The sequence below is a fragment of the Acomys russatus genome, chromosome 23, assembly GCF_903995435.1.
Source record: "Acomys russatus chromosome 23, mAcoRus1.1, whole genome shotgun sequence".
Lineage (NCBI taxonomy): Eukaryota > Metazoa > Chordata > Mammalia > Rodentia > Muridae > Acomys > Acomys russatus.
Genome location: NC_067159.1, coordinates 31,463,535 through 31,478,356, shown reverse-complemented (window position 1 = coordinate 31,478,356; position 14,822 = coordinate 31,463,535). Strand labels below are relative to the sequence as shown.

The window sequence follows — 14,822 nt, the reverse complement described above, 5'->3', positions numbered from 1 at the left end:
TATGAATAAATTAATAAAATATATTATATAAAAAAAAGACTCCTCTCAGAGCAAAAGGAGAGCAGGTTCCCTGCCAGTGTAACAATAATAATTATTTCCTCCACAGCTGTGATTTTCAGTCCTTCAGTTCTGGCCAAAGATCTATAAAACACTGGCAGCTGCCTCGTCCAGGATTGAGAGGTTTCTCAAGGTTTGGTTCATAGTGCGAAAAACAGCAAAACGTTGGGTGAACTGGGGTGGATCAAATCCTTGGCAAACTCATCCTGAGTTGGAGTAAAATCTTGGTGCTTTTACAGTGATTGACAAGTGCAATACTTGCCACGTGGGAAAGTTTTAGTGAAGAAAAACATCCAGCATTACCAGTCAAAGAATTTTCAAAGAAAAGTGTTCTGCACACATTAACTATTAGAGAAAATGGTGGCTTTGATCTCTTGGGCAGATTAGAAACCCATCCTAAAGTTGGTGATGGTGAAATAGCTAGGGCTGGAGAGGTAGCTCAGCAGTCAAAAGCACTTGCAGAGGACCTGAGTCCAGTTCCCAGAGGCCATAATGTGAAGCTCACAACTGCCTGTAACTCCAGTTCCAGGGGCCAGATGCTCTCTGGCCTCTTTGCACACCTGCACACATATGATGCACATAAGCTCACACAGGCACACACTCATAAAAATTTCAAATATATACTGACTGTGATGAACATAGAATTGTATACATTGAATGTTCATCAAAATTGGTAGATCTGAAATATGAAGCTATCCATACTTTATTTCAATACAAATACTTTAGTATATTATATCTGTATCGTTTTTCTACACTAAGGCCGGTGTACACATGTGCTGTCTGGAATCTTTTTTTTTTCTTTTTGGTTTTTGGAGACAGGGTTTCTGGAATCTAAGTTGACTTCTAACCTTCTACATGTTCCTGGCATTGTATGTACCAATTGATGCAATTAATTTGTTCATTTGTGTAGATCACACTGAAAAAAGATCCAAATATTCCTTGTCAAAAGAGGGAGGGGCCCAGGGGACTGAACCCAGGGCCTTGTACATGCTAGACAAGTGTTCTACCACAAAGCCACATCTCCAGGCTAGTTCTATTTTAAATGATCATATATTAACTAGGACATTTTCAAACATACATACAATATGTTTTGATCAAATTTACCCCTGGTATGATCATTTCTTATGCTAAGCCTACCACTCCCTCATTTTCCCTTCTATGTCCCGAACATTCTTCCTTTTTTAAACTTTCATATCTTTTTCCCCTTCTACAATATAACATGTCTTGCTTGTTTTCCTGAGTCTGCCTTATTTAAATGAATACAATGAGCTCAAGTTTCGCCCATTTTTCTGCAAATGGCATTTTTACTCTTCTATCACTGTGATAAAACAACACAACCAAAAGCAACTTAGGGAGGGAAGGGTTTATTTTATTTTATTTTTCCCAGTAACACTCCTTGGCAGGAACTCAAGCTGAGGCCATGGAAGAATGCTGCTTACTGACTTGCTCATTCAGCCTGCTTTCTTATAGCACCCAGGACCCTTGCTGAGAGGTGGCGCTGCCCCCTGTGGGTTGGATTCTCCTGCATCAATCACCAATCAAAAAAATGTCCTATAGACTTGCCTACAGGCATTTTATAAGGAGGCATTTTCTTAAGATTTCTTCTTTCCAAACAACCCTAAATTGTGCCAAGTTGATGTAAAACTAAATAGCATGCTGCATAAAACTCTATAGTGTGTACATGCCACACTTTCTTTATCCTTTCATCTCTGGCTGGACACCTAGGCTGACTTCTTTTTTTTTTAATTTTTATTTAATTAATTTATTCAGATTACAACTAAATTGTTATCCCGTCGCTTGTATCCTCCTGTTCCTCCCTCCCTCCCATTTTCACCCTATTCCCCTCCCCTAGGTCTATGACGGAGGGGGACCTCCTCCCCCACTTTATGGTCAAAGCTAGACCGACTTCTTAATTCGCCTGCATGGATGGTAGCATGACAAACATGGAACGTAGAAATCCATAACAAGCTGACTTTGATTTTTCCGGGTATTCAGAGGTGGTATAATATCTTAGTTCTACTTTTTATTTATTTTTTGTGACAAAGTCTCATTGTGCAACCTCAGCAGGCCTCGGCCTCCCAAGTGCTGGCACTATACATACTGATTTTCATAGTACCTGGCAGGAAGCATGGCAGCATACAGGCCAGCATGGTGCTGAAAATGGAGCTGAGAGGTCTATATCTTGATCTTGCAGGCAACAAGAAGAGACCGTGTCCACACTGGGCATAGCTTTAGCATAGCCTCCACAATGACACATTTACTTCCACATGGCCACACCTACTCCAACAAGGCCACACCTACTCCAACAAGGCCACACCTGCTAATAGTGCCACTCCTTACGGATCATTTAAACATAAGTTTATGGGGGTCATTTCCATTCAAACCACCACATCTCATCTCCCTTTCTCTCTCCCTCACTTCTTCCCTTCCATCATTCCTCACACTGGGAATTGAACTTAGGGTGGCACACATGGCCGGAAAGCTAGGCAAGGCTTCCATCACCAGGCTAGCTCTTAAGCTCTTTGATCTCTTAATGTTAATCATTCTGACTGCAGTGATATGGGATATCAATTCTAGTTTGCATTTCCATGATGACTAAGGCTATTAACTATTTTTTTTTGTGTTTATTGACCATTTATACTTTTTTGTTTAAGAAGTATCTGTTCAAATCACTTGCCAATTTATTTATCAGATTATTTGTGCTTGTGCCATTTAATTATTTCAGTTTGTCATGAATTTTGTTTTTTTTTGTTTTGTTTTGTTTTTGTTTTTTAATTCCACGTTGGATGAGTGAGTGGCTGGATAGATTTTTTTTTTTTTCTCATTCTGTCCATTGGTTTTCTCTTTGCTGTGCTGAGCAGAACCTTTCAATTTGATGCATTCCATTCACCAGTTCTTGCTTCTACTTTTTGAGGTATTGACATTTTATTCAGAAATTAATTGTTCATGCTGATATCTCAACACATTTCCTCTAGCAGCTTCATAGTTTCAGGTCTTGGATTTGTTTTGAAGTGGTTTTTGTACAGGCAGAGGCAGGAGGATCGTTTTAGAGCAGTGGTTCTCAATCTCCCTCATGCTGTGACACTTTAATACAGCTCCTCATGTTGTGATGACCCCAACCATACAACTATTTTTGGCTGCTACTTCATAACTGTAAGTATTTTTGGAGATAGAGCTTGTCAAAGGGGTGGTGACCCACATGTTGAGAACCGCTGTTTTAGAGGTTTCCTTTCCTAAATCTCCTCTTTTCTAGCTAAGTGTATTCTTTCTTATCTCCCACGAGTATGAATTTCTTTTCTCCTGTGGGTAGGAGGGGAATCGTGGGTAGGCTTCCCTTGGATGTCTTCTGCAGTATTGACTGGTAAGTGTTTACCTTGGAAGGTCTATTCATCCGTAGGTTTTAAGAGACAGCTTTGTTGGGTATCATGACTAGGATGACAGCTGTCTGCTCTTAGAGTGTGGACTATATTACTCCACGATCGCCTAGCTCTCTCCTGCTGTTGTTATCATAGGTGACTTCATGGGTAATTTCATGATTGACAGCCTGGTGCTTCTGTCTTGCAGCTTTCAATGCTCTTTTTGTTCTGTGTTCTTGATATTTTGACCATCATATTATAACACAGAGAGGTTTTTTTCTGGTCACATCTAGTTGGGGTTTTATTTATTTCATTTTTATGTCAGTGAAACCTTTTATTTTTCAAGAACAGTTTTTTTTTTTTTTTTTGACTAGACAGTTGAGGTTTTAAATGCCTCTTGTACTTGAATGCACAGATTTCCCCCTGTATTTGGGAAGTGTTATGCTAACCTAGATTTCTTTTAAGATGGATCTCTGCTCTCTCCATATCAAAGATTTGTAAGTTTGGTTTCTTAGATGTGTCTCAGAGGGCTTAAATATTGTGGCCATTGTCTCTTTCTTCTCTCCTTCTCCTCCTCCTCCTCCTTCTCTCTCTCTCTCCCTCTCTCTCTGTGTGTGTGCATGCAAGTGTGTGTATGTGTGTTGCTGTCCAAATGTGATGTTTCATCAATCTTTTCTTCAATGCCTGATATTCCTTCTTATGCTTGATTAATTCTTTTGGTGATACATTCTGCTAACTTTTCATTTTGTTTTGTATTTGAAATGCCAAGATTTCTGTTTGGTCCCTTTTCCAATCTTCACTTTGTTGGTAAATTTCTCATATGGGACTTGAATTGACTTCTTCATTCATCTGTTTATTTATAATTTTTATTACTATATATTTTATTAATTTATTCATATTATACCTCAATTGTTATCCCATCCCTTGTATCCTCCCATTCCTCCCTTCCTCCCACTTTTCCCCTTAGTCCCCTCCCCTATGACTGTGACTGAGGGTGACCTCCTCCCCTTGTATATGTTCATAGGGTATCAAGTCTCTTCTTGGTAGCCTATCTTTCCTTTGAGTGCCACCAGGCCTCCCCATGCAGGAGATGTGGTCAAATATGGGGCATCAGAGTTCGTGTAAAAGTCAGTCCCCACTCTCCACCCAACTGTGGAGAATGTCCTGTCCATTGGCTAGATCTGGGTAGGGGTTTGAAGTTTACTGCATGTATTGTTCTTGGCTGGTGCCATAGTTTGAGCAGGACCTGTGGACCTAGATCTGCCCATCATAATGTTCTTCTTGTAGGTTTCTAGGACCCTCTGGATTATTCTATTTCCCCATTCTCCCATGCTTCTCCCACCTAGAGTCCCAATAGGATTTCCTCTCCTCTGTCCTACTTTCCTGGTAAGTGAAAACTTTCATGGGACATGCCCCTTGGGCTAGTGTCCAGATATAAGTGAGTATATACCATTTGACTCTTTCTGTTTCTGGGTTAACTCACTCATTATGATCATTTCTAGGTCAATCCATTTGTCCACAAATTTCGGAAATTCCTTGTTTGTAATAGCTGAGTAGTATTCCATAGTGTATATGTACCACAGTTTCTTTATCCACTCTTCTACTGAGGGACACTTAGGCTGTTTCCATGTTCTAGCTATTATGAATAAGGCTGCTATTAACATGGTAGAGCTGTTGTGTGCTAGAGCATCTTCTGGGTATATGTCAAGGAATGAAATAGCTGGGTCTTGAGGAAGCCTTATTCCCAGTTTTCTGAGATAGTGCCAGATATACTTCCAAAGTTGTTGTACTAGTTTGCATTCCCATCAGCAATGAAGGGGTGCTCCTCTTTCTCCACATCTTCACCAGCATGTGGTGTCACTTGCGTTTTTGAGTTTTTGTATTTTCAGTGAGGTTATTATTTTCAAAATTAAAGCATAGGCTTTGAAGTTTTTCACACCTACTTTATTTGGGGATCTTTAATGCTCACACCTCCCTTCCAACCCACCTACCCTAGACAGGAGAGAAAAGAGGTTAGTAGGAACAGAAGAGATAGACCTTTTTTTCTTTAAATCAGTTCCTTGAAGTGATTCCATTGACTTAGTTGGCAGGATTCCAGTAGACCAGTTAAACAGTAAATTAGCAATTCAGTGAAGGTGACTGTACCCACAGTCATTGGGACCTGGAGCAGCAGCCAGGGCCCAGAGTCTTGAAACTTTCGTTGGAGCGGTTCTCTCTAGGAGCATCTTGAAGTGGAGTGATGAACAGCCAAGACCTGCCTTTTGTGGGGAGGCATATATCAAACAAAAACAAAACAAAAACATGTTTACATCCACTACATTAAAGTTTTGAATTCTTTTTTTTAAAGGTTTACTTATTATTATACATACAGTGCTCTGTCTGCCTATACACCTGCAGGTCAGAAGAGGGCATCGGATCACATTACAGATGGTTGTGAGCCACCATGTGGTTGCTGGGAATTGAACTTAGGACCTCTGGAGGAGCAGTTAGTGCTCTTAACCTGTAAGCCATCTCTCCAGCCCACGAGTTTTGAATTCTTTGTCTAGCAGTTTTGTCATTTTGATACTGTTGATCTTTGGGGCATCATGTTGCTCTTTGCACATTTCTTGTGTTTCCTTATGTATTGTCGTGTGTGGTATTGTGAAGACTGTATCTTCTAGCTTTCTATGGGCATCTTTTTAAAAAATTTTTTTATTAATTTATTCTTGTTACATCTCAATGGTTATCCCATCCCTAGTATCCTCCCATTCTTCCCTCCCTCCCATTTTCACATTATTCCCCTCCCCTATGACTGTTCCTGAAGGGGATTACCTCCCCCTGTATATGCTCATTGGGTATCAAGTCTCTTCTTGGTAACCTGCTGTCCTTCCTCTGAGTGCCACCTAGGTTTTGAAGTCAGCATATCGGATTTTCACCTGTGTGATTATGCCTTGTTCCTTTACTCTCCCTCCACTGGCCTCTCTCCCATACCCTGGCTGCTCTCTTGCTTATCCCCTTCCTCCACCCAAATTAGTTGTCCTCGGCTTTCATGTCATATGTCATTGCCCTGTCTTCACCCCACCCCCACCCGCAATCTCTCCTTCCCTCTCACGCTCCCTTTTCTGGTTCATCATCTATACATACATTCGGAATGAAAACATGTAGAGTTTGTCTTCCTGAGCCTGGCTCATTTCATTAACATAGTGATTTCCAGTTTCATCCAATTTCCTGAAAAATGTCACAATTTCATTTTTCTTTACAGTTGGAAAAGCATTCATTGTGTATATGTACCATATTTTGTTTATCCTGTCATGGGTTGGTGGACATCCATGCTGGTTTCATTTCTTAGCTCTTGTGATAGTGTGACAGTAAACATGATTTTGTGTGTGTGTGTGTGTGTGTGTGTGTGTGCATGTGTGCACACACGCGCGAGCATTACGTTGACTTATAGTCCTTTGGGTGTATTCACTGTAGTGGTATGACTGAGGGATTTTCGTTTTTGTTTGCTTGCTATCAGGACCCTCCACGGTAACTTTCATAGTGGCTGTACCAGTTTATATTATTGCCTGTAATATATATAGGGTATTTTTAGTGAACAACCTTCTCTTGATGTTTCAATTCTCATTTACAGGCAGAGGAGAAAGCAGATGTCTCGGTTACTTTTCGATTACTTTGAAGAGACACTATGCAAGGAAACTTATAAAGCAATCATTTAATTGGGGACTTCCTCTCAGCTTCAGGGGCTTAGTGCATGCTCGTCACGGCGAGAAGCATGTGGCAGGCAGACATGCACAGCCCTGGAGAGGTAGCTGAGTGCTTACATCTGTTCCATAAGCGTGTGGCTCAAGGCCCAGCCTCATTGACACAGCTGCTCCAACAAGACCACACCTCCTAGTCCTTCCCAGAGAGTTCCACCAACAAGAGGCCACGCCCTCAGATACATGAGTCTATGGAGGTCATGTTCATTCAGATCACATCAGACTGCAGTAACAACAGCAATGACACAGAAACAGAGGATGCATTTAATTATAGCAGAAAAAAATAAGAGCCTTAGAAGAGTGGGTCTGGTTTTCTAACTACCTGGGTACAGAGTCCTGGAGGCAACGATGCTCTGTCAGGAAGCTCTCGGAGCTTTTTCTTCGTCTCTCATTTGCTGAAGATCCCACTGTGAGAGATGCTTCCCGCTCCGTTGTGTTTCTCAGCACACAACTGAGTGTGTAGAAGGGAGTGGAGGAAGCCCAGGTGAGCTCTAAGAGTGCAAACAAACACTGGTCCATGTATTTCTCCTCTTTGCTCATGACAGTGGATGTGATGTTTTAAGAACCCACCTTACTTCTCTACAGTAATGGACTCATATCTCCTTTCCCTGGGTTGCTTTTGGTCAGGATGTTTTATGAAGCCAGGGCAACTTTTTTTTTTTTTTTTTTTTTTTTTTTTTTTTTTTTTTACCTTAAATCTAAATAAATAATTACCTAACCAATATTTGTTAAAATGAATAAGATAATCAGAGGCAGAGTCTCACTATGTAGCCCTGGCTGGCCTGGAACTTCCTATGTAGTGTAGGCTGGTCTTGAACTCATAGAGCTTTGTCTCTTTCCCCCTCCTGAGTTCTGGGATTAAAGGTGTATGCCTCCACACCTGGCCCAACTTGTTTTTATAAATAGGCACTTCCATACCTCAAATTGATAGGTTAAAAATGTTACAGATCAGGCATTCCACCGTACTCATCTGCTTTTGACTGGTGGTGATGGATTGTAGTGTTAATTTGATAATCAACTTTAACTTTCCTCTACTTCATGATCATTATTTTTTATTTTATAAACCAACAAAATATTACTGCTGGGGTGAGAGCAAGCTCTGGGGTTTTCTCCTCTTACAGATGAAGAAGTAGGGGCTCCGAAGGCAGCCACAGCAGGCTTCCCAGCCCAGTTTAGAACCATGCATGGCATGCTTGGTGAAGACGCCATTTCCTCTCCTGTCCACTCACCTGCCACACCATAGCTAAACCTGCCCTAAGCATGCTGAGCCGGCTGGGTTCCTAACAGTGCCGGATATCCAGCCGTCTGGGGATGACGTAAGGTTGAGACTCACTGTACCCATTTGCTGTTAGAGACGTGTTGATGTGTTTAACCTCTGCCAACAGCCAGAAAGTGTGGATTAGAGAGAAGCTGTGTATAGCAACCCTATTTCTGTATTATTTATTGCTTATTCATAATTTGAAATGCTGACTTTAAGTACAGTAGGCTTTAAGTATTACGCATAGGAAGGATGGTTAAGGCTGACATTTTTTATCATGGGTCACCCTTTGTCAGGTAGTTTACATGAAGCAGCAAGTGAGCATTTGTGTAAAGCTGTGGCAGAAGAATTGCCATTATACACACTGTGGGAGAGGTAGCTGCGTCTGTCTAATGTTGTGGAGTGTCCTAGAATTGGAATTTCAGCCTAGGTATTAGCTTTCATTGCCACACTCAGTTATTCAATATAAGGGGGAAAAAACCACCAAGAAGTCTGTTTGTGGCATGCATGCAACCAGGTGAAGGAACCAGTATTCAAAAGAAAATAGTACAAATTAGCATTAATTAGAGGACTAGTCACAGGTTCACAAGGATTTAATGTAAGAGGAAAGAGTTTCAAGGTTATTTACCCACAGGAAAAAAACAAACCTCTCAAGTAGGAGATTAAAAAGTAACCAGACCTGGCCCGAAATAAGCACTCCTGACCCGCCGCCGCCACAGTACTGGGAAGCAGAAGTTGAAAATATCAGCCCTGTTTGTCCACTAGGTCTTGGTAGGGGTTCGAAGCTTACTGCCTATATTTTCCTTGGCTGGTGCCTTAGTTTGAGGAGGACCCCAGGACCCAGATCTGCCTGTCATAAAGTTATTCTTGTAGGTTTCCAGGACCCTCTGCACCATTGAGTGGAGAGTGAGATCTGACTCACACGAACTCTGGTGCCCCTTTTCTGACCACGTCTCCTGGATGGGGAAACCTGGTGGCACTCAGAGGAAGAATAGCAAGTTACCAAGAAGAGATTTGATATTCTAAGAGCATATATAGGGGGAGGAGGTCTCCCTCAATCACAGACATAGGGGAGGAGAGAAGGGGAGAAGTGGGAGGGAGGGAAGAATGGGAGGAAACAGGGGAAGGGCTAACAATCGAGATGTAATATGAATAAATTAATAAAAAATAAAATAAAATATACGTGTGTTGTGTTAGGTAATAAAATGTATGTCTGTAACTGTAATTGCACATAGGCTCAGTTAATTATAAGAAAAGGTTAAAAAAAAAAAAAAGAAAGAAAATATTGGCCCTACGAAGGGCAGTTCTGTGTCCAGTGCTGTTAGACGTTCTTTTTTTTTTTTTTTTTTTTTTAATTTATTCTTGTTACATCTCAATGTTTATCCCATCCCTTGTATCCACCCATTCTTCCCTCCCCCCCATTTTCCCCCTCCCCTATGACTGTTCCTGAGGGGGATTACCTCCCCCTGTATATGCTCATAAGGTATCAAGTCTCTTCTTGGTAACCTGCTGTCCTTCCTCTGAGTGCCACCAGGTCTCCCCTCCAGGGGGCGTGGTCAAATGTGAGGCACCAGAGTCTGTTAGACGTTCTTAAACCACACTTCTCCGTCTTCTTCTTCGCTCAGCTCTCAGGCCATCAACCAAAGCCATAACCCCAAGCAAGTCTCCAAGGCCAGCCCTGGTCTCCAGCTTGCGGCGAGGCCGTTGGCTGCAGGGTAGCACCTCTGGAGAGACAGTTGCCCTAGTGCATGTTCTAAAGAATGCCTTTCTTCACTTGGTGACTTTGGAGAGGCTGCGAACGAGCCCACTTCTTCAACTGCGGCGCCCTTTACTATTAAGAAGCCCCCTCCCGGGCGTCTCAGCTTCTGTGGTCTGCTCGGGCCTTTCCCTTACGGAGAAAGCATTCTGTCACATAAGCATGCTTCCTACTCTCCACGCTTACCGAAGATGACAATGCCACTAACTTTTCTGCCACTCCATTAGGATCTTTCTTCTCCTTTTGGGAAACTATAAACTCACCTTCCTTTAAGCTCTCAGTGGCAGGTTCCCTGAGGGCCACACGACGTCAGCTCACGGTTCCCAAAGCTGAGGTAAATACCGAGGGTGCTTACAGCCAGAAACCTTCAGCCTCTCTGTCCCTTGCAGCTGGTCCCTCTTACGCTGAGACTTGGGCACATCACCTTGGTGACCACCACACATGACACCCGTGCAAAGTCACTTTCTGGTCTTATCTCCTCCGTCTGCTGGTTCGGCTTCCACTAGCCTCATTTTATCTCACTATATCTTCAAGTCACACAAACCACGACTCATTCCAGGCTGAGCTAGGCAGCTCTTTGCACCGCGTGCTGATCTGCAAGATGCTCTCTGAGTACTCTGGGACTCTGCATCTCTGTCCCTTACTTGCGGCATTCTTTGGTACCTGGGTTCAAATCTTGGCTCCGATACGGATGAGCTATGTGATGTTGGTCAAGATGTTAGGCCCTCTGTGCCTCAGCTTCTTCACCTTTAAGATGGAGAGGATGATGATGATATAGCCTTCCTCACAGGATTGTTGGCATTAAATGAAAGTAAAGGTCAGTGTATAGAGTGGAGGTCAGGAAACACTAGCTATGAGTTTGGATGACTAGAAGAGGATATGCTTTCGGAGGTTGCTAGCTTTTGGGGCAAGGCTGACATGCAGGTGACTGTACTTTGTGCCCCCCACCCACCCACCCATAACTTTATCTGTGAGAGCGATCATGTGGTAACCTTTGGTCATGGGACAAGCTGGGCTGCAGACTTGATCCATCAGGGTCACCCTTACTGCCTCTTTTCTCTGTGTTTTAGGTTTACAAGACAACCCTTGGTTCTGTGACTGTCACATTTCCAAAGTGATTGAGTTGTCAAAAGTTGCTGACCATGCTCTTGTGCTTCTCGACCCTCTGATGGTCTGCAGTGAACCCGAGCGCCTCCAGGGAATCTTGTTTCAGAGGGCAGAGCTGGACCGGTGCCTGAAGCCATCAGTAATGACCTCGGCTACCAAAATCACGTCTGCTGTGGGTAGTAATGTCCTGCTGAGGTGTGATGCCACTGGCTACCCCACCCCATGGCTGATGTGGACCAGATCCGACAGCTCACCAGTTAACCACACAGGTATGATTAGTATTTGGGCATGAAACAAGTTTATAAAAATCTGGACTGCATCTCATGTTTTTTGTGCAAATTTTAAATGGCCGGTTAATTCTTATGACACCTAGATTGTTGGATACAAGAACAGGGCTGTGGTTTTTTGTTTTTTTTAGTGGTGATAACTGAGTCCAGGGCTATATTTTTCTAGGCAAGTGCTCTGCCACCAAGCTACACTTTTAGCCCACAAATGCAAATGCAATTTTGTTTCAATGCTTGGAATAAAACCCAAACTCACTGTACTATATCCCTACACTGGACTCATGGGATCTCAAGAGTGCATTTTATTGATTAATAGATTTTCACTTTGTACAAATACTTATAAAATAATTTGACAATCAGTTTCTTTCCTTATGTAGAAATTTCATATGAAGTAAATACATGATTATCACCAAGGCTTTTGTCTTCTTCTGCTGTCTTGGATACATTCATTTTAAAGTGAAAAACCTAGGAAACATTTAAAGACTGTCATACAAATTTTTAAAACAGCTGTTTACACAGAGAGCTTACTGTGGAGCAAAAATATAATTTTTAGGAATATTAATTATTAGACTTTTCAAACTTTGTGAAGATCAAGTTTGGGTTTTGGCCCAGTTAAACAAAGATGTTCTTATAATTAGAAGGATATAGTCTTGGGACTCTTCAAAATAAAATGAAAACAGTTTAAGTTCAAGTCTGGACTATTGGCACCCCACTGTCTGTAACACAATTCTTTAGGAAGCTTCTGTCTTGACTTCAGATAAAAATTCCAATGTTTAGCAAAGAAGTAGTGCGATTTTCTGCATATTCTTATATGTTGCTCTATTGACAAGAGCGTTTATAATTCTCTAGTTTATCTGAGTTTAATATGGGATGAATGATTTAGAATAAAAGTCATAATTCCTCTATGCCAGAAAATGACCACTTGTGCCTTCTAGGTATAGGCAAAGATGCATCTAATTACAGTGAGAAAGAATTAAGTGTTAGGACAAGCCCCAATCAAAGCTGGGGGAGGGGCTTTGAAGATTCGTCTCCTCCTCTTGTTTGACACATGCAGGGGCTCGGGACTGACATACCAGTCACCTTGTATGCAACCGCATACTGCTCTGGAGACAAATGTTTGCTATGACCTGGATCTCCTGACTTCTTTCCCGCCGCCCTGCTCCTCCCGCCCCACTTTTACATGATTATTTTCCCAACAGACAGACTCCACAGCACTTGGCAGGTCCTAGACTTCATGTGAACAGTACGAGGCATCGTCACCTGCCGGCAAGAGCAAACAAAGTGCCCTTTCCCCCAGCTGTGTGAGAGAGATGTATACAGAACAGGCAGCTCTTTCCCTCCCACTTGGTGATTGCTCCGAGGTGTCCTTTTTTTTTTTTTTTTTCCCCTCATAGAGCATACGTTTGTTTTCTTCTAGTAATTCAGGAGTCTCCAGGAGAAGGCATCAGATGGTCCATCATAAGCTTGACAGGCATCTCCTACAAGGATGCTGGGGCTTACAGATGTAGAGCCAAAAACCTGGCAGGGATGTCAGAAGCCACGGTTACTGTGGCAGTAGTTGGTGGTGTTATGACCACCCTATCACCAGATACTTCCGGAAGAAGCCCTGGAGAGCACGCTGGACAGGACCCCCAGGCGGGATTAGGAAGATCTACACCTCTATCTAAGTCATGGTTATCGCCCGATGTCTCTTCCACCTCTTCCCACTCCACTCGCTCAGCTGCTGGAGCCACATCCACATCACCGCCGCCTCCTCCCCCTTCCTTCTCTTTACCTCCTGTCTTCTCTGCTGCATCTGCAACCACAAGTGTGAAAACCAGCGTCTCAGAAAGCACCAGCAGGAGCAGCCACCAGCCGCTCCTGCTCCACCCCGTCGGGAAAAGCAATGCAGAGTCAGAGAAGAACGGGGGTAAGTTCCCTCCACTCAGCGCGAGTAAGAAAGAGGAGTTGGCGTTGTTGGATCAGGCAATGCCTATGGAAACAAATGTCACTATAGAAGACGTCAGGGTGGCCAGTGGAACTGGAGTGAGTGTGACGTTGGCCTGGAACATCAGCAGCACCACACAGAAGTCTCCCGTGACCGTGTTGTACTCTAAGTATGGCGAGAAGGACCTGCTGCTAGCAAATGCAGACTATGGTGGGAACCAGGCAACCCTAAACGGCCTAGAGCCTGGCAGTCAGTATGTGGCATGTGTCTGTCCAAAAGGAGTAGCTCCTCGGAAGGACCAGTGTATCACCTTCTCTACCCTCAGCGTAGAAGGACCTGACTCACAGTGGCCATTCCTTATCATGGTGACCAGCATTGCCTGTGTTATAGCTGTGCCCTTAATTTGTTTTTTATTATATAAAGTCTGCAAACTGCAGTGTGCACCAGACCCTTTCTGGGAAGATGATTTGGCAAAAGAGACATATATCCGGTTTGAGACTCTATCGCCCAGGTCACAAAGTTTAGGAGAGCTCTGGACACGAAGGTACAAAGATGACGGGGAAAAGTTGCTGCTATGCTCTCAGTCAAGTGTGGACTCTCAGATGAATCTTAAAAGTGATGGCTGTAGATCAGGGTATTATTGCTGAAGTTTGGCGGGCAAGGTGAAGGTGGGCAAAGAAGTGAGAGAGCTATGGCTACCGCGGACCTCTCTGTTGGGTGGCTTTGGGGCAGATCGTCATGTGATCAGTAAGAATCACAAATGGGGTCTCAACTAAGACAACAAATGATCTTGATTTTTATTACACAAATGACATTTGTATACATCAGTTTTGAGTGGCATGTAACAGAAGCTTGTAATAATTTTAGGGAAATTGACAAGGCAATATTTACAATGGGTAAACTCTGCATTGAAAGAGAGCATATTTTGAACAGTAAAGAAATGCTAGCAAGAGCAGCTGAGCCTGATGGCCTGAATGCTCAAAGTGCTGTTCGGAGGTGCTTGCTGTGGGGCATTTGCCGCTGTTGCCTGGTGTGAGAGCGTGAGAGCCTAAAAATGAATTTTGTGTCAAGAAATAGTTTTTTTTTTTTTAAGTCAAGTATCAGTGAAATTAAGTACAAAAAGAAAATCATAACAAATGTGCTTCTAAAGAATTAGTGGCTGGTACTTTAACACAGCTGATAGACTGTCTGTGTGGGTCTTGTGGTGTGTTAATTTAAAAACGGTCTCTGTAAGTTCTTTCATTTTCTCCTCTTAATCTCAATGTCTTCCTTCACTTTCCCTTCTTCATCTTTTAAAGCTTCTCTTTTAAGAGTCAGAAGATGCACAGCAGCCAAAGGAC

At 42.8% G+C, this 14,822-nt stretch overlaps 1 protein-coding gene across 1 annotated transcript in view; it reads left to right on the top strand.

Annotated features, from left to right (window-relative positions):
• Positions 1-14,165, top strand: part of Lrit3 (leucine rich repeat, Ig-like and transmembrane domains 3) — a 25,644-nt gene extending 11,479 nt beyond the window's left edge. The window contains exons 3-4 of the mRNA XM_051165575.1: positions 11,235-11,540; positions 12,973-14,165. Of these exons, the coding sequence (XP_051021532.1) occupies positions 11,235-11,540; positions 12,973-14,129 (1,463 nt within the window). The 3' untranslated portion in view covers positions 14,130-14,165. The remainder of the gene's footprint in view (positions 1-11,234; positions 11,541-12,972) is intronic.
• Positions 14,166-14,822: the final 657 nt, after the last annotated feature.